Source organism: Camellia sinensis, chromosome 11 (genome assembly GCF_055761805.1).
Source record: "Camellia sinensis isolate YWXY chromosome 11, ASM5576180v1, whole genome shotgun sequence".
NCBI classification, from domain to species: Eukaryota; Viridiplantae; Streptophyta; class Magnoliopsida; order Ericales; family Theaceae; genus Camellia; species Camellia sinensis.
In genome coordinates this window covers 53,041,742-53,062,643 of record NC_138971.1, presented here as the reverse complement: position 1 = coordinate 53,062,643, position 20,902 = coordinate 53,041,742, and the positions used below count along the sequence as shown (strand labels likewise).

The 20,902-nt window shown below is 37.9% G+C and overlaps 1 protein-coding gene across 10 annotated transcripts in view; it reads left to right on the top strand.

Moving 5' to 3' along the window:
- LOC114311971 (RNA polymerase sigma factor sigA) overlaps nt 1–11,098 on the top strand; it is a 29,533-nt gene extending 18,435 nt beyond the window's left edge. For 2 of the 10 annotated variants that reach the window (XM_082893908.1, XM_082893909.1), the window contains 4 exons: nt 9,007–9,135; nt 9,468–9,545; nt 9,655–9,725; nt 10,741–11,098. In XM_082893908.1, coding sequence (XP_082750034.1) covers nt 9,007–9,135; nt 9,468–9,545; nt 9,655–9,725; nt 10,741–10,849 — 387 coding nt within the window. In that variant the 3' untranslated portion in view covers nt 10,850–11,098. Of the gene's footprint in view, nt 1–9,006; nt 9,136–9,297; nt 9,546–9,654; nt 9,736–9,795; nt 9,917–10,099; nt 10,234–10,740 lie in introns of those variants that run through there. The other 8 variants (XR_014343911.1, XR_014343908.1, XR_014343907.1 and 5 more) reach the window with 8 other exon arrangements.
- Nucleotides 11,099–20,902: the final 9,804 nt, after the last annotated feature.

The window sequence follows — 20,902 nt, the reverse complement described above, 5'->3', positions numbered from 1 at the left end:
GGCTAAGAAGAAAAGTGTTGGTCAAACCTGCTAACTTTCTTGAGCCTAGATCCTTATCTCGGCTGAAGAAGAAAAGTTTTGGTCAAACCTGCTAACTTTCTTGAGCCTAGATCCTTATCTCGATTGAAGAAGAATAGTGTTGGTCAAACCTACCAACTTACTTGAGCCTAAATCCTTATCTCAGTTAAAGAAGAATAGTGTTGGTCAAACCTGCCAATTTTCTTTAGCCTAAATCCTTATCTTGGCTGAAGAAGAATAGTGTTGGTCAAACCTGCCAACTTTCTTGATTGCCCCTAGTTGGCAATAAATATGAACAACTTTTACAAACAGAGGAAAGAATTTTACCGGGAAAAAGTAAACTTGTTTTATTGAAAAAGAAAAAATCACAAGTGTTTTAAGAAAAAGCTAAAAATAAAATACTTTGAGATTGGTCGTGTTCCATGGCTTGAGAATAGCTTTGTTGTCCATATCTTTTAAGTGATATGCCCATTTTCCCGCTAAATCAATCACTTTGTATGGTCCTTCCCAGTTAGGTCCTAATTTGTCATCTCCAGGTACTAAAGTGTTGCCCGTTACTTTGCGTAATATCCAATCTCTGCTCTTGAATTGCCTTGGGTGCACTGTTTTGTTGTATTTCCTGGACAGCTCTTGTTGATATGAGGCAATATGCACCAATGCCCTTTCTCTTCTTTCTTCTGCAAGGTTGAGTTCTAGGGCTATGGCCTCATCATTCAAGTTTGGATCAAAATTTTCACTTCTAATAGTGGGGAGGCCCACTTCCAGTGGGATTACAGCCTCCATGCCATAAACCAATGAAAAAGGTGTTTCATCAATTGACCGCCGAGGTGTGGTACGGCAGGCCCATAAAACATGAGGAAGCTCCTCAGCTCACTTGCCTTTTGCTCTTTCCAGCCTCTTATTCAGACCGTTTAAGACTACTTTGTTGGAAGCCTCAGCTTGGCCATTAGCTTGGTGGTATGCCGGTGTAGAGTTGTAGAATTCTATCTTGTATTCTTCGCAAAAGCCCCTAAAGATTTTGCCATCAAACTGAATGTCGTTATCGGATATTAATGCCTTGGGTATGCCAAACTGAATTAAGATGTTATGCCAGACGAACTTCTTGACGTCTTTTTGTTTTATGGATGCGTGTGCTTCTACTTCCACCCACTTTGTGAAGTAGTTTGTTGCTTCCAGAAAGAACTTCCTATTGCTTGGTGCTGTTGGGAGTGGTCCCACTATATCTAGGCCCCACATTGTAAAGGGCCATGGACTGGTCAAAGGTAGGAGCTCTCTGGCTGGTTGATGTATTTGATGTGCGAACTTCTGACATTTCTCACACTTCTTGACATATTTCTCTGTGTTTGCTTGCAACCAGTACCCTTGTGAAATTGTCCCGTAGGCCAGCGATCTTCCTCTTTGGTAGCTTCCACAAACGCCTTCGTGTATTTCGAACAAAAATGTCTCGACCTTGCTGGGATGGACACACTTCAAGTAAGGTCCTATGAAAGATTTTTTTGTATAATGCTAGTGATGGGGAGAGCCAAAATCGTTGTGACTTTGCTTTAATTTTGTTGGCTTCTTTCTTTTCTTCAAGTAAGATGTCATTTTTTAAAAACACTATAATGGGATCCATCCAGGAAGGGCCTAGATCGGCGCAACATGCTTCGGCTGCTTCCGGCTCTTTGATACTTGGTCTGGGTAGGAAGTCAATTAACAATGGGTGTGGGATAGACGTATCTGCCATTGACGCAAAACCGGCCAACTCGTCTGCTTTACTATTTTCCTCTCGATCGATTTGATCTATCCGAACCACTTCAAAGTTCATGATCTCCCTTTTGACCAACTCTTGGTACTTGGCCATTCTATCATCCTTTGCTTCGTAATCACTCGAAATTTGGTTGACTACCAATTGGGACTCACTGTATACCATCAGCTCAGTTGCCTTCATGCGAAATGCCGACTTCACACTCAGCTTCGTTGTTGGATGTTGAAAAGCCAAGGTTGATTGCTTGTTCAATGGTCAGGCCTTCCAGTGAGATGAGAACTATGTCGAGTCCTGCACCGTGTCTGTTAGAGGCTCCATCAATGAAGAGCTTCCACATCTCTCCTACAAATAACTTCTAGCAAATGGAGGGATCTGATGATGCCTTAGGATTAGGGGTTTCACCGCCGACACTATTTTCTTCAAAGTTGATGGTCGTCGTTATGACCTGGTCCTCACTGTTTAGGACTGGACTTTCAACAGGGTGTTTGCTTGTCGTAATGTGGGTTGCTCCTTTTTCCCATTCTGAAAGGCTGAACAGTTTGTTATGTAGTGAGTGCCCTGCTGTGGTGGCTGCGCTATCCCTGCGACACTTTTTCCCCCTCTCCCTAGTTAAGTCAATCGGGAAAACCTGATGGCTTTCTAGGCCAAATTCGGCCACGAAGTCTGCTAACACCTGTGCTTTTACAGCGGTTCTTGGCCGAAACTTAATGTCGAGCTGCTCTAACTCCATTGCCCACTTCAAAATTCGTCCAGAAAAATCTGCCCTTTCAAACAAGGCTTTTAATGGGAAAGCTATCAAAATAATCACGATGTGGGTATGGAAGTAGTGCGACAATTTTCTGGAAGCCATCATTAATGCTAAGGCCAACTTCTCCAATGGCAAGTACCTTGTTTCGGCACCCGGCAATGTCTTGCTAACATAAAAGATAGGCAGGTGTTGTATTCCCTCAGCCCATACCAATACTGCGCTAACTGTATGCTGGGAAACTGCTAAGTATAAAAAGAGTTCCTCCCCTGGTACTGGGGTTACCAACAATGGTGGGGAGGCCATGTATTCTTTTAGGCTTTCGAGAGCGCGGTCGCACTCGTCCTCCCACTTAAACTTGGCCTTTAGTGCCTAGAAGAACAGTCGACACCTATCTGACGACCGGCTTATAAATCAGTTTAGCGTAGCTGCAAGGCCAGTGAGATGTTGCACCTCCTTGACTATGTTGGGCCTCTCAAGATCTTGGATGGCTTTGATCTAAGATGGATCAACTTCTATACCCCGATTGGTTACTAGAAACCCCAAGAATTTTCCAGACCCCACGCCAAACGCGCACTTGGATGCGTTCAATTGCAACTTGTGGGACTTCGAAATTTGAAACATCTCATCTAGGTCCTTGAGATGGTCCCCTTCATTCTTACTTTTGACCACCATATCATCTATGTAAGCTTCCATTGTTCTGCCTAACAATGGCTCAAACATTTTGGTGATCATCTGTTGGAATGTTGCCCCTGGGAGTTGTAAATAATGTGACCTCCTGGTCCAGTTTATACATAGCGATCTGATGGAAACCTCTATACGCATCAAGAAAGCTAAGTCAGTTGTGCCCTGCAGTTAGGTTCACCAGTTGATTTATTCATGGTAGAGGAAAGCTGTCTTTCAGGCATGCTTTGTTGGCTGTTTTGTAGTCCACGCAAACGTGCCATTTGCCGTTCTTTTTTGGTACCACTACCGTGTTGGAAATCCACCTGGGATAGTGTACTTCTCTGATTGCCCTTGTTTCCAGTAGGTTTCCCACTTCTTCTGCCACTATCTCTGCATGGTGGAGTGCCGATCGGCGAGTTCACTATACAATTGGTCTGGCGGTTAGGTGGACATTGAGTTGATGGCAAATGAAATTAGTGTCAATGCCAGGCATGTCATACGGCATCCAGGCGAACACTTCGATATTAGAGGTCAAAAATTCCATGACCTCTATTCTCTCGGTGCTAGACAAAGATGATCCGAGAAAAAAGAACTTCTTTGGGTTTTTCTCATCTATTCTTATCTCTACCAAGTCTTCCACTACTTTCTGTTCGGCTGTTTTGCTGACGTCTGCGAACAGCTCGTTGCTTTCTGGTTCTTCTACCATTTGTACAAACCCTTTTGCAGCCCAGCTGCCATTTACTGTAATGAAGCACTGTTTGGATATGATTTGGTCTCCTAAGACTTCTTCAATCATTCCAGCTTCATTGGGGAACCGTAACACCTGATGGTTGGTCGATGCCACTGCTCGTATGGCGTGCAACGATGCTCTTCCCAAGATTATGTTGTAAGTGGAAAGGACTTTCAATACTCAAAATTTCACCTGTTTTGTCATCGTTCTTGCCTTGACTAGCAGAATTATCTTGCCAACCAGCCATTCTAGCATTGAGTTGAAACCAACTAGGGGAGATGTCGCGGGTGCCAAGTCTTTGTCCTCCAATTTTTGTTGCTTGAAAGTCTCGTAGTACATTATCTCGCATGAGCTCCCTTGGTCAATTAGGATCCGCTTGATGTCAAAATTCTTGACGCGCAGAGTAACCACCAGTGTGTCATTGCGAGGGCTTTCTAAACTTGCTAAGTCTTTATCAGAAAAGGTGATGACATTCGTTGCCTTCGTTTTTCCCTTTTTCATGGTAAGTTATGCACTTAGTACCTCTCTCATGTGCTCAGCCTTTTGATCATCCCACTGAGTTCACATACTCATTCAAGTTCGATGATCCCATGTATTACATCGATTATGCCTTGGAGCGGACCATCGATCGGCATCCCATCCGTCCTGTTGTGGTCCTGGGGGGTTGGCTGCATTCCCCCCTCAATATATTGGTCCAGGTGGCACACGGCCACTAACTCTTCCAAATGTTGCCTTAATGGCATACAATTTTCAGTTCGGTGCCCCTTTTCATTATGGAAGGTGCAACGGTACCTATCATCGAAGCCCCTTTGCACTTCTCCCAACTTGGCTGGTCGCCGAACGAAGGGTTCATCGCGTATCTCGCTAAGAATCTGGTAGATAGGTTTATCGAATACCGTGGTGATGGCAGTGCGGACTCTTAACTTTCTTGCTTGGGGGTCCTCTCTGTTGGTTCGTCTACCTCGCCCATTTTTGCTCGGTTGTTCTTCTTGTCCAACCGTGTTAACTTTTGCCGCAAGTTTTTTGTCTGTCATCGTTGTTGTGCCAGCTTTTGCTTTGGTGTGCATGACATCTTCTTCTACCCGGATATGCTGATGCACTCTTTCCATTAGGGCTTCTATTGTGAGGGGTGGTGTCATTGTCATTGAATCCTGCAATTTATTGCCAGCCGGCAAACCTCGTTTATACTATGCAATAGCTAGGTTTGTGGGGCAATCTCCAATCTGATTAAAAGTCTCCCAATACCGGTTATTGTAAGACGTCAATGTTTCCTTCTCACCCATGTTTGTGGAGAGAAGCTGGTCAATCTCCACTGGCATCTTGGTGTTCGTTTTGAATCTGGTCACAAATGCCTCTGCTAGTTGCGCCCATGAAGCTATACTACCTTTTGGCAACCTCTCAAACCATGTTAAACTCAGGTCGCCAAGGCTGGAAGAAAACAGGCTACACATTAGATCCTCGTTTTGCCGATACACGGCCATAACCTGGCGGAAGTGGCTCAAGTGCATGTAAGGGTCTAACTTCCCCTCATAAGTAGTGAATTTGAGCTAGTTTCTGCCTAAGGGTAATGGTGCACTCTCTATCGTCAGAACGAACAGCGAGCTCTGTAACCTCGCTAACGCTTTGTCTGCTGTTTCGTAGGCAAGGTCTAGTTCTGGCATCCCAACCTCGGCACTCCCATGTGTTCTAGGCGCCAACCGTTGCAGCGCTGAGACTCTATGGAGGTCGCGAGCCTGAGTATCTTCTCTCCTTCGAGTCCTTTCCTGTAACACTGTACGCAAGTCTGCCGACCTAGGCAACTCCGTGTGCCTAGATGTTGTTTAGTGTGAATGCGAGGAACGATAACTGTTTCCCTCTGTGTAAGACCTTTCAGTCCTCGTTCTCTCAGACCTAGAGTAACGAGTCCTGGAAGTCCTTGAATATGTGTCACCTATCCTGAGGCTTCTACTTTCAGCTTGTGACAGTGTGACTTGCCTGTCACGTTCTTCTGAGTGGCTAGAGTGCGTGTTGCCTTTGCGCCCTTCTTCTGTTGCCACCCATTTGCCTTTTATCTGGCACTTCATCGTCTCCATATTTGGCCGCCATTCTCCATATCAATTCGTCTTGCTCCCTTACGCGATCCTCCAAAACCTGAGGATCCATCCTCCGTTTCTGCCTATCAGAGCTCTGAGAGCGATGAGGGCTTGAGCCCTGCCTTTCTCGTGTGTCTCTCCGTGGGTTCCATCGCTGGGAATCTAATTCTGTCATAAGTGGGATAAAAGGTAAACCTTCACGCCTCCGACCTCCTTCCAAGGTCTGCCCATCAATAGCAGAATGTGGTAAGTCTTCATTGTGCACCATAGATTTCAACTAAAAAGGAAACTCAATCAAAAGGTTTGTTCTTTGTGTGATTTCCATAGACGGCGCCAATTGTATGAGCACAGAAATAATCTTCTCGTATAATCTTGTTGATCAAGTTTGCACTCCTTCAAACGTCATCGCTTTGTCACCTGAAAACACAAATGTGAGCTAGCCGGCGGGTGTGTACCGAAAACCTCTCCGATGCCTAAGTCAACAAATAAACAATAGACGCAAAAGCTCTATATATTCTAGAGTGAGAATTGTGATACTTATACATAGGTCTTGTCATGAGTTTTTGTACATTCTGACTGACACTATCCTGATAGAATTCCAACTCTCCCTATAAGAGTCCTCTTAGGAATCACACTCCCAAGGATAATGTCCATCCTTATAACTTCTTACTCACTGCTAACCAAGTGAGATAGTTGCAACTATTACCTCGGCTGGCACAAGACTTAACTGTGCTCACAGAGCTCGGTGCTACTTTAGGCAACACTGTCAGTCTTGACTTTGATGACGCCCTACATAGCTATCCTTTAGCTCGGCCCCCCTTCCACTGATACTTTGGTCCAAGATAGCTAGGTCATGCCGTTGGTAGCCCATCTCTGACCGGCTTGATGCAGATGATCTAGGACCGCGCTACATAAGTAACTACTTCGGCCCATAGTTCGGCCCAAATCTGAAATACGAAATGTCTTCTTGGCCTCATAGCGCAACCCATCTTCCAAAGAAGACTCGTCTTAGCTTGGCCCAATTTGTTCACAAATCACCCTCTCAGATTATAAAAGAGAAGAAAGTTTCTAGGGTTAAGAGATGAAAAGATGTGAGATTTGGTTTGATTTTTGAAAAATGACGGTTTGCTGGATTTTCAGAATAGAGGTTATTTAAGGGCCTAAACAGTGAGTTCATGGTTTTAATGGTTAAATTGAAGGCCAATAGGTAGGAGAGATTAGGGTTGATTTGGGTGTGATGGATAGGGTTTGGGGGCTAAAAAGTGCACTTTTTGAAGATTGTGAATAGAAATACGAGAACAGTACTTGGGTTATTGGCGCAAAAGAAAGAGAAAGACAAGGACAAGAAGAGAGAGAAAGAGGTTCTTCACCCTTTTAAGGGCTAGGTAAATTCATGCAAACTCAATCCCAAATTCTCATAAATCAAATCTCTATTGAAAATAAAAATTTCATGCATATTTATAAGTTGTTAGAATCTTCTTATTCCTACAAGGACTATGACTATGATTCCATAACTAAAAGGACAAGCGGTGGAAACTACCACGTTGGAGTACGGTAGGGGCCGAGTGAATTTCTGGTGGTTAGAAACTTTGACCAACTAAAATACTTTAGACCTGATAAGGACTTTATAAAAGACCCAATAACCAATGCTTTTAAAATCGGATCGGCGGTTCAACCGATTGACTGGTCTAGGTTCCAGCCCAGATACACCGATAAACCCTTTCCAGTTCGAAACCAGCCTTTTCCATTAAACCAACAAAACCCACGGTTGAATTGGTCAACCGGAAGAACCGGCACCAGTTCAAGGGAACTGGCCAGGCCTGACATGTCTTCTACAAGCATGGTCAGGCGCTGAAAAAAAAAACAACTTACAAGGTTTGAACTCAAGACCACATTGCTTCTTTCCGCTTAACCAGCAATCACCTTGTTAAATAATAGTGGAAATATTTTATTTATTGTATTCCATTCATTTTCTTCCATATATTACTATAATTAACATTTTTACAAACAATATCAATATAAAAATAAATGTTTAAACTTATAAAGGGTTCCTGGAATCAAAAACAGAACTACAATAAATGTGTGCTTTATTCTCTTCAATTCTGATTGAAGACTTGGAAACTACTCTTTACCATTTCTCTCTTATCTAGTCCACTCTCATATCTTTTCTCTTCTTGTCACTTCTTTCTCTCTTTTTTCCTTCCTTCTTCTCTTACTCAACTTTCCCTCTCTTGCTCTCATTGTCTTGTTCTCACCACCACTAAGCTGATTTGAAACTTTACAATTCTGAATCTAAATTGTTTCAAGGATTTCTTTGCTTTTCTTGCTTTTTATAGTTTTTTTTTTCCCCCACTTTCTTCTTTTTTTCCTCACAATATTTTTTCTTTTGTTACTTTGAAGAACCACTGTCATGCATGTTTGTAAAGTAAGTTTTGCTGCAAGAGGGAAAGATTTTGTGATCATTATGAAGAGTTCAGATTGCCTATTCTTTCCATTCACCAAAAACATTCTACTTCAATTTTAGCTCATCAATGGAAAAATGCTAGATTATATTGTCAAGTCCTTGAAGCTCTGACGTGATCCCCATTTCTAAGGGTTAAATTAAGAAAGCCCAGGGTCATAAAGAGTATAAAGGCTGGAAACACTTGCAAATTTCTGAAAACACATGTATACAATCTGTATGTGTCTTGATTTACCAAACCATTTCTTTTGCCATTCTAAAACAGAATATCTGGAATCTGTTTAACGTAACAGCGATCAAGTAGCTCTTTTGATATCATATATATGCTGACATCATGCACAAAACTTCAAGCTTTCAAAAAACTTCTACTTAATGAATCTCTTCCTATGATTTTACTTTTAAGCCGCCTAGTTTTCAATAAAAGAAAAGGTTTATTGTGTGTTTTTAACCCAGAATCTTGTCAATTTTGTTCTTTTATTGGGTATACAGTACATTCCTGTAGTCACATTAATAGATCTTCTGTCAGTGTGTAAACTTAGAAGGATCTGTTACTTCTCTTTCATGCAGGGTGTTTCGAGGGCATTAGTTGAAAATGCAAGAACCTTAAGATTGCCTACTTATTTGCATGAAAGATTAAGTTTAATCCGTAATGCAAAGACGAAACATGAAGAGGAAGGAATTGCTCCACCGATTGATGTAAGCCTAATTGATTGTTACTTGACTCTTGCGTGTCACATCATCATACCTATATAAATATATGAAAACATGCTAATCAAAAATCCTGATTTAGCTATGTCATGCTTTAATTTTGTGAACTCCTCTCGTTTAATTCACTTGTTTTCCACACTCCCATTTCAGAGAATTGCGGCATGCCTGAACATGTCCCAAACAAAAGTCAGGAATGCAACAGAGATGCCAAGTACTTTGAGCTTTATACTGTCTCAATATCTTGTAGTTTTTGCAGTTATACCAGGGTTCATCCCTTGTGTGATTTCTCCTTGCTTAATGTAAAATATCTCTCTTTGTAGGCAATTAGTAAGGTCTTCTCTCTTGATAGGGAAGCATTCCCCTCTTTAAATGGCCTTCCAGGAGAAACACTTCATAGTGTAAGTGCATATGTACTATGAAACAACTCAATTTTTGAATACTAACTTTTTATTGACACTACATACCACCTAAGAGATAAAAGTTTGACTCCTCTTTCTATCTTTCCAGTACTTTGCAGATAATCACCTCGAGAACAATCCATGGCATGGAGTAGATGAGTGGGCACTCAAGCTAGTAAGGTAACAAAAAGAATTTTTAAAACTTTAAAATGCAAAATGTTCAGTGGAAATATTATTCCGTGCTGAGCAGGAAAGTAGGTTGTCTGCCAATGAACGAATGACTGATAAAAGGCACCCATCCATGAATATCTCCGTATTATCCTGCTCAAAATCAACACATTGATATGATCAAATTTCACAGAGAGTGAGAAGAAGGGGAATCTAAGTGATCTACATGCAAATGCATGCATATATGCTTATTTCTTTTAAAATGTAGAAAATTATTTTCTACATGTATTGAGATTCTAAAATATGCCAAATGGCTTTTTTTAGCTTTTCTTTGTAGCTAGTTTTTATAAATGCAGCACATCTTATAATGTTGTTTTCCAAACTAGCACGAACAATTTATTTTGCAGGATGAGGTAAATAAGCTTATTAGTACAACACTAAGAGAACGGGAGAGAGTTATTATACGTCTTTACTATGGCCTGGACAGTGAATGCCTTACTTGGGAGGATATTAGTAGACGGTGGGTACTGCTAAACACTATCCATGACATCTCTCAGGTGGCCAAATATGCTGATATATAGACATACTTTTAAAAATGCTCTGGAGTTGATTCTGTCATGCATGCTTTTGAAATTAAAGAAAGAATGCTGATGCTAAAGCTATATTATAGGGGAGCACTTTTTTCTTTTAAATCGTTGCATGTGGTCTATAATCAAATCATTCAGATGAACTTTAGCCCTCTGATTGATGCAAAAATTTGTGTGGTGATATTGACATGATTCAAATTTCCATTTATAGATACAACTAACTAGGCAACCAAAGGAAATGATCAATAATATTAACATGGTGCAATGCATCTATGAACTCGATCATGTACTCTTTTGAACCTTTACATTGGTGACATTGTGATTTCTAGGTCCATTTCCCTGCCTGTTTATTGAAATCCTTCTTTTGCTTTCATATTTTTTTCTTTTTTGGGTCCAAATTAACTTAGTAGTTTTGAATGTCATTATGTCCAACCCTCCAGGATAGGATTGTCCAGGGAAAGAGTTAGGCAAATCGGACTTGTTGCACTAGAGAAACTAAAACATGCTGCAAGGAAGAGGAGACTGGAGGCCATGCTGATGAATCATTGACTTTGGTAGTGGACTACATAGAAATTGCATGTAAATATCAAGGAAGAGAAGTTGATTCTCCATTTTATTTTTCTTATCAGGAATTAAGCAAGTGTATACATACATGGTTATGTAACAGATTGTATCCTTTAATTTTATGTTGGAAGTGTCAAACACACCTTGTGATCGAGAGCTTCTAACATATGTCACAGCAATCACTCTCTAATGTATTCTATTATTGCCAAAGATTCGCAGTTGTGAATCTATCTATATCTTTTTCTACAAACTTCAAAACCAGGTTTAAATTATTGCCTTTGTTACATTACATGTGTTGTGTGGACTAACCACTTTGTCTTAATTTATTGGCAAACCATTTTCAGACTAATTAATGTGGAATCGCAGGTAATACATGCATATGCAGGTGGTGGTATCCAACGGGAATGAAATAAATTAGCTTGTGCAGTGAAGATGTGAATAGGTTGTCTTATTTTCTTCAATTTGTAGGGAGCTTATATTTTCACACGCCAAATCTCTCAATCCGCACTTGACGAATTTTTTTATATTATATTTTTGTCCTAAAATAAAAGTACCAAATTACCCTAAATCCTAATTCTCCATCCAAAACCCAGCCATCACTCATCATCGCTGGTGTGAGACCCCTAAATTTTATAAATCCTAGTGAGGCTCTCACTTTTGAATTATTATAATAAAAGTCCTCAACTCCTCATTTATAATTTTAACCCTAGAATTGAAAACAAATCCCAGATGAAACTGTGCAAATCCTAATAGACTCCCGTAACTTAGTAGTCGTTTCTAACACTCTAATATTAATTACTTAACTCTCTAATTATAGATTGATCGCTCAAAACCCTAGTTTTCGGTTTCTATCGTTTTCATTCGGTTACGCGTCTTTTAATTCAAAGTAAGATTATTCAAACTAAATTATTTTTCCTAACACTATTTTAATTAATACTAAACTTGAAATAGATATTCTAATTAAACCCAAGCCCTTGCATTTTTTTTTAATTTTATTTTGACCTCAAATCATTCTTTATACATATAAAAATACAAATTATTATTTTAATCTTTTTCTACCAAAATATCTACATATATATATATATATATATACACATATTTGTACCAAAAAGATGATACAAATCCCTTGATCAAATGCACATGGCCGGCCACCCTCTTGAAGAAAGTTTGTGATGTACTTTTCGAAGCAAAATCTATGAAATTAAGGAAAAAAGTGAGCTAGTACCCCAAAACTTGGAAACTTGTTTTGTACCAATCTAGCCATCTAGTTCCATTCCAACCAAATGAGATTTAAGCCATAATTAAACCATGATTAACCATCTAAATCACCCATCATTCCATTTTATCCTAAATAAATCCAAGACTATTCAATTCATTTGAAATCAATGGGTATTTTGGACCTTTCACCGCAATTTTCCTATAAATACATCACCTCCCTCAACACTTTTGGCACAACAAACATATACACACACTCTATATTTTGGTTGAGCAGACGGAAAGAGAGAGAAAGTGAGAACTTTGGAGGAGGAGGAAGAAAAGTGAGCAATTCTTGCATAACACCTTTCCCAGGCAAACAAGCAAGTCACAACACAACCCTCTTTTATTTTCTCATTCAAATACATGATCTTAGAGGTTTAATGTATCATTTTCAAATATGTATTCATAATGTTCTTGTGTTTAAATAAAGCAATTATAGCATTGTTTCTTTCCTTATTTGTATTTTCACTTAATGGAAACAAAACTATATTTTTCTACTCATTTTTCACATTATTTCCGAAAGCATACCTTCATTCTAAAAATTTGAATTATTTATATACTATTTAGCATGTTTTCGTCATAAGAGAAATGGAAAATTACTCATAATTGCCCTCTTTTTATATTACTCTTCTTACTTCAAGCTTTGTGCAAAAAAGATCGGTATTTTCAGCCCGCTTTCAAAAATTCTAAAAAAATGTTATCCTTAAAGTGTTATCCTTCAATTAAAAATGGTTTTATTGAAAAAGAGTGAGTGGTTTAAGAAAAATTCAATTTTCGTAACAATCGACGAATCTGAACAGTGCTAGAGTATTTCTTTAATAACTAAAAAATTAAAATAATGCTATATATACCAATTAATGTACTAAATAGTATACTAACAGATGATGAAGCATAATTTGAGAGGTTTTGGGTATTTGTAATTTGTAAAATAGGTGGGGTTAGTAATATTGACATAACACTAGTTGGTACATTAGTATGTACATTAATTAATTCTTGTAGCACCATCGAAAAATTTAGGAAAGGTATCCCATTTTTGAAAAATGACATAGAAACTAGATAAAATTCTCTACAAATCATAGAAAGGCCGAGTTCGGAAAAAGTCAAGAAATGTCTCTTAGATTGTAATCTTTAAAGAGTATCTAATTTGAAAATTTATGTTTGCTAATGATTTCATACTTTAAAATTTCATGAATATGCTTCTTATCACTTGTTTGGGCTTTAGTATGATTTTTACATTTTTATGTCTATATTTCTTTGTCATGGTGCTTCGATGATGCTCAAACATGCATGGAAATTATAATCTCAATAGCTTATTCTAACATTCACTTAAAACATCTAACTCAAGGGGAAACTAAATGGGGTGGTATTGGGTTTTTGATCACTTGAATAATAATGAAATGATAATATGTTAACTTCAAGTATGGATTGATGGGACGTGTTCCCTAATTGAAGGTTAAGTCTTGCACAAATGATTTTTTCGGAACCCTTGAATGGACCGTTGTATTCTGACCCTAGGTATTTATGATGGATGAGGTTGGAGGAGGTTATGGACTTGGCCCTTATTTTTACCGTATCTTTTGAGGTCCTCAGTTGGTGCTACGTGGTATGTAATTGTTATAGGCATCCGGGATAAGGTCTATAAAGCAACAAAAGATGGGATATACTAAATAATCCGAATCCAATTCTTGCGGTTAGGTTAGGAGGATGAAATCCTTATTTCTAGATTATTAACATCTAACTTTGTAACCTTTTGCTTATTTACTTGAATGTCATGCTTCATTACTTGTTTGTGTTGGACAATCTTCACTGTATTTAAATAAATTAAATTATGTTGTGTACTAAACAACAACCAGAATATAAAGAAATAAAGGAAATGAGAGAATTTGTTTGATTACAAAAATCAAACTCGAAATAAAAATAAATAAATAAAAACAGATTTTATTTTGTTACAAAAACAAAATTAAAATCTGATTTAAATAAATAATAATAACACTGAAAATAAATTAAATAACTTACTTGATTTAATTTCTTCGAATTATAATCTGATCAAGTCTAGTGTTTGACACTGTGTCCTTAAAACAAATTTGCCCTCTCCACTGTGCTTTCAGAATTTGGGCGTCTATCTCCCAAGATGAAATGATGCAGCACTACAAATTGTTTGCCTTACGAACACACTAAGTGTTTATACTCTTTCTTTCAGAAATTAAATGCAGCAAAATGCAGAGATTTATAGCAGAGAATGGAGTACGAAAATTGGAGTCAAATCCAAATAGGAGGCTAGTCTATTTATAGATGTAAAGGTGGCTGCTGGTTTTAAATTGAACAGGTATGAAACCTATTGGTTTTGAATTCAAACAGATTTGAATCTGTTGGGTTCATAATTTAAACAGATACAAAATCGGGAAGGGCCCTGTTTGGATGTACAGTAAAAACCAGACTAGTTTATTTCGGGAAGGATCCTATTTGGATGTACAGTAAAAACCAGACTAGTTTATTTCGGGAAGGGCCCTGTTTGGATGTACAGTAAAACCAAACCAGTTTATTTCCAGTTTAATTTGAATTCTAGATTTTATTTTATACAAAATAAAATTAAATTCAAATGTTTTTGGCTCAAAAAGATTAGTATTGGGCCGAACAAGCCCAACCTCACACCACGCACCCGCGTCCAAGCCCAGGCCCAGCCCAGCTCGCCCGACCGGACGGACGGCGGCGCCGTCGCGCGCGCGTGTGGTGATTTTTGGGTCCAATGAGTCTAGCCCATTTTGCCCATAATCTTTCTCTCTAAAACACTTACCCCTTGAGGCACACCCCAAGTACCAAACCCATGCCTTATAAACCCATTCAAAACTTTTCACCAAATTAATGTGGAACAAGCCTTATACAATACATTTAAGGATTTTTCATCAAAACTCCATTTTCATGGAGCATACTTTGGCTTCAATTTTCCATTTACTCGGTAATGGTTTTGAGCAACCAAATATACTACGTGAATCACAACACAGCATAAAACGCGTTACCACTTTGACCCGTGAAAATCAATGCACGGGGCCCACCTAAAAAATAGACAAAACTTAGGAAAAAATTCTGGTTTTATCCAGAATTTTATAACCATTTTCAACAATCCCCCACATAAATGGAATTTGATGACAACGGAAATGCAACAATATGCAGACTTTATCGAAAGAGTATAAGTCGAAAATATCTTGCATCAGGATAGGTAGCTTTCGGCCTTGAACCTTCCATAATGATAACCTGTCAGACTTACTGGCTAACCAATGGATGTGATGCCTTGAATTGTTCATCCGTTTGTGTAAGCCAAGACAATAGATTTCACACAAAATATCTTCTAACACATCATGGTTCTCACTGTTGTGTTCATTTTGGCCTTGAACGCTCCTGGTTTTCATAAGTGTTTCTAGAGAATGTAGCCTCTTTCATTCTCATAGAACCGGCCCCAGTTTAACACTCATATAAGTGATTCTTATTGTGAGTATCTCCTTATACTCGTCTTGATTTTATGCCTTAATCAAGATATAAGTAATCATTAAAAGCAAAGCTTATCCTTATACCCCTGCATACAACATATGTTGCAGATATCACTCTCACCATAGGAATGGATAGGGAAATTTTAATCCCTTGGTGATTTCTGGCGAGCCATACATAACTTAGTTGTCCCTTTGAACTTAGTTCTTGGGATCTCCAGTCATATAAGTAGGGTTACCATTATGACGACTCTTATGTAATAGGCTTTAATCCCATCCCCTTCGATGAACTATACACTAGCTCTTTTGTCAAACCTTTTGTTAATGGATCCGCAATATTCTCTTTAGATTTTATATAATCTATTGAGATTATTCCGTTTGACAACAATTTCCTTACGGTATTATGTCAACGACGAATATGTCGAGACTTACCGTTATACATATGATTTTGTGCCCTGCCTATTGCAGATTGACTATCACAATGAATGCAAATAGCTGGCACAGGTAGGGCTGAGCAAGGAATCCGTGAAATCCGTAATCCGATCCAGTCCAGTCCAATCCGATATGTTTGGATTGGTTTTTTGAATCCGTGGTTCGGTTCCGGATTAAAGAATTAAAAATCCGTAATTCACGGATTGGTTCTGGATTGAACTCCACGGTTCCGGATTGGAACCGATCCGGACCGTATACAAATAGTCTATATTTTATTATACATCCTCTCTCATAGTATCTTCTCATATTCCATATAAAACCTAAACTCAAACCTAAACTCGCATCATATATTCTTTTATTACTTTTGTTGGTTAGTTTTTAGTTTTAATTTGTAATGGTCTAAATACTTATGGTGAAACCAATTTTTTTATAGTTGTTTAAATTCTAGAACAGTGTGTCGCTATTATAGAAAGACATGTTACTATTGTGAAGCTAATATATCGCTATGTTTATGTTTTTATGAAATTAAAGTGCTATATATATATTTTTTTGTTATTTAATTATGTGAATCCGTGGTCCTAAACCGATCCAATCCGTATTTAAATGGATTGGTTCGGATTGGTTCCATGATTTAAACGGATTGGATTGGTTCCAATTTTTCAAGAACCGTAAATAACGGATTGGTCCTGGTTTTATCCCAATCCGGTCCAATCCGGACCATGCTCACCCCTAGGCACAGGTTTTGGCAACATTGGAATATCTTCTAAGAAGTGACGAAGCCATTCTGCTTCTTCTCCTGCTTTGTCTAAAGCAATGAACTCAGATTCCATTGTGGATCGTGCGATGCATGTTTGTTTCGTGGATTTCCAAGAAACAGCAGCGCCTCCCAGAGTAAAGACATATCCACTTGTAGATTTTGAATCTTTAGTATCCGATATCCAATTTGCATGACAATAACCTTCTAGTACTGCTGGATATCGAGTAAAGTTCAAACCATGATCACGGGTGAGTCTCAGATATCTAAGAACCCGAATGATCACTTTTCAATAGTCTTCTCCGGGGTTACTAGTGTACCTACTCAATTTACTAATAGCATAAGCTATATCAGGACGAGTACAATTCATTAGGTACATTAGGCTTCCAATGGTTTGGGAATATTTTAACTGAGACACTGCATCACCTTTATTTTTCAATAAATAAAGACTGATGTCTACAGGTGTTCTAGCTAAATTCAAATTATCCTCGATAAATTTATCAAGAATTTTCTCAATATAATGAGATTGAGATAATGCATATCCGTCAGATGTTTTAGTAATTTTCATTCCTAATATAACATCTACGACCCCCATATCTTTCATATCAAATCTTTTGTTAAGCATTTACTTAGTTGATTTGATCATGTTTTGACTACTTCCAATAATAAGCATGTCGTCCACATAAAGACAAACTATGACATATCTTTGGTCAGTGTTTTTAACATAGACGCATTTGTCACATTCGTTTATCTTAAACCCATTAGTAAGCATTGCATGATCAAATTTTTCATGCCATTGCTTAGGTGCTTGTTTTAATCCATAAAGGGATTTTACAAGTCGACAAACTTTCTTTTCTTGCCCTGATACTACAAACCCTTCGGGTTGCTCCATATAGATCTCTTCATTTAGATCACCGTTTAAGAAAGTTGTCTTAACATCCATTTGATGTATTTCTAGATTAAACAACGCTGTTATAGAAATAAGCATGCGAATGGATGTTATTCTTGTCACAGGAGAATATGTGTCAAAATAGTCCAGACCTTCCTTTTGTCTGTAACCTTTAACTACAAGTCTTGCTTTATACTTGTCAATTGAACCATCTGCTTTCATTTTTCTCTTAAATATCCATTTATATCCAAGAGGTTTAGAACCTAGTGGAAGATCCACCAATTCTCAAGTATGATTTTGCATAATGGATTCAATTTCATTATTAACAGTCTCTTTCCACAAAGGTGCTTCAGAACCTGTCATTACTGCCTTAAAGCTTTGAGGTTCATTTTCTAACAAGTATGTCAGAAAATCTGTACCAAAGGATTTTGATGTTCTTGCTCTCTTTCTTCGTCTTGATTCATCATCAATTAAATCCTGTTGGTCGAGACCATTACTAGTCTCTTATGTTTGATTGTCATTAGTCTCTTGACTTTGTGTACAATCATAAATTCTTTTCTGTGAACTTAATTCCTGTCCTTTCTTGTAAGGAAAGACATGTTCAAAAAACGCAGCATTCCTTGACTCTATAATAGTTTTCACATTTATATCAGGTATTTCTGATTTATAAGTCAGAAACCGATATGCACTACTATTCTGAGCATAACCAATAAACACACAATCTACTGTTTTTGGTCCAATCTTCATCTTTTTAGGAACAGGAACTTCAACTTTTGCCAAACACCTACACACTTTTAAGTATTTGTAGGAAGGCGGTCGACCTTTCCACAATTCATAAGGAGTGCTGTTGGTTTTCTTATGGGGTATTCTGTTAAGAACATAATTAGCAGACAATATTGCTTCCCCTCACAAGTTCTGTGGTAAGCCTGAACTTAGTAACATGGCATTCATCATTTCTTTTGGGGTTCTATTCTTCCTTTCAGCAATTCCATTTTGCTGTGGAGAATAAAGGGTTGTAGTTTGGTGAATAATGCCATGTTGTGCACAAAATTCATTTAATAGTGCATCATATTCACCACTCCTATCACTTCTAACCATTTTAATGGTATTACCAAGTTGATTTTCAACTTCTGTTTTGTAGAGTTTAAACATTTCTAAGGCTTCATCTTTACTTCTACGTAAATAAACATAACAATATTTTGTGCAATCATCGATAAATGTTATGAAATACTTTTTGCCTCCTCTAGTTTGAATAAATTTTAGATCACATACATCAGTATGAATTAATTCTAGAGGTTCGGTTTTCCTTTCAACCAATTTAAATAAAGCCTTGGTTAGTTTTGCTTCTACACAAATTTCACATTTATGATTAGGATTAATTTCAAACTTTGGTATATAATCTAAACCAATTAATCTACGCAAAGCATCAAAATTCACATGTCGTAGTCTACCATGCCATAAATTCGACTCAAGAATATAAGCAAAAGATGTGTTATTCTTATTCATAACAACTTTCGATACAACTGTCATTACATTCAACTTAAAGAGACCATCACTCATGTATCCCTTACCAACATACATACCACTCTTTGTTAATACAAATTTATCAGACTCAAAGACAAGCCTAAAACCATTTTTACTTAACAAAGAACCAGAAACTAAATTCTTCCGAATGTCAGGTACATGTAGTACGTTGTTGAGAGTCAGTTCTTTCCCTGATGTCATCTTCAAGATCACTTTTCCTTGTCCGCCACAGTAGAAGTAGAAGAATTTTCCATAAAAATTTGCTCACCATTTGCAGCCTCATTATAGGTAGTGAACATATTCTTGTCCGCACATATGTGACGAGTTGCTCCAGTGTCAATCCACCACTCTTTGGGATTTCCAACCAAGTTAGCCTTAGACACCACAGCAGAGAGGTTGATGTCATTCACTCCGTCAGAGATGTAATCCAATTCTGTTACATTGGCCTGATTGGTGGTCTTCTTACTTGTACTTCCATAATCCTTCTTAGGGCAACGGCAGTCAGAACTCAATGTCCAGTCTTGCCACAGTTATAGCATTTTCTTTTGAACTTCTTGTTACTATCGCCTTGTTTAGGACCATCTCCAGTAAACTTTCTCTTTTTGTTATGTGGTTTATGAACTTGTTCAACCGCATTAGCCTTGGACTCAATAGGATTTTTCCCATTCCTCTTTTCAGCCTTTCGGTTATCTTCCTCAATTCTCAGTCTTATTATAAGTTCATCCATGGTCACCTCTTTGCGTTTATGTTTTAAATAATTTTTGAAATCTTTCCAAGTCGGTGGTAACTTTTCCACTAAAGCAACGACTTGGAAAGACTCGCTAAGAGACATACCTTCTAAATGAATATCATGCAAAATTATCTGAAAACTTTGAACTTGAGATATTACCGTTTGGGAATCTACCATAACAAAATCCAAAAATTTACCGAGGACAAATTTCTTCGTGCCAGCATCCTCTGTCTTGTATTTCTTCTCCAAAGAATCCCACAAATTCTTTTACTGACTTCAAAGGACTGTATTCATTATACAACATGTTGTCAAGGCTATTGAGGATGTAGTTTCTGCACAGGAAATTTGAATATTTTCAAGCATCTACAGCGGCAACAACTTGCCGATCACTTTCACCCTCTTTAAGTGCTAGAGCCTCTTCATGGAGAAATCAGGCCAAATTAAGAGTTGTAAGATAGAAGAGTAACAATCGGAGGACCGGTGTTGGTGTAACAATCGGAGTACCACTACCAGATGCAGTTTCAATTGTAGTAGCCATAATCTCTGATTACAAAAATCAGAAAAATTAAAACACAAATTAATTTTCTAGTTACTAAAACCAGAAAATAAATTATAACACAGAATAATTTTATTTTCCTTGTTACTAAAACTAGAAAAATAAAATACCACAATAATTTTCTGTAACACAAATTAATATTCTGCAATTGTTAATGACACCAGTATATTACTACTAGTTGTCAAAGAAAAGAGACAGTATATTACTACTATCTGTCAAATAGCATAAACACTATTTGTTTTTTCAACCAGAATATGTCTTATGAAATTACAGAAAATTAAATACAATGAAGATACCAAAAACGGTTCTGTCTTAAGATTGTTGAACAATCTTCACTGTATTTAAATAAATTAAATTCTGTTGTGTACTAAACAACAACCAGAATATAAAGAAATAAAGGAAATGAGAGAATTT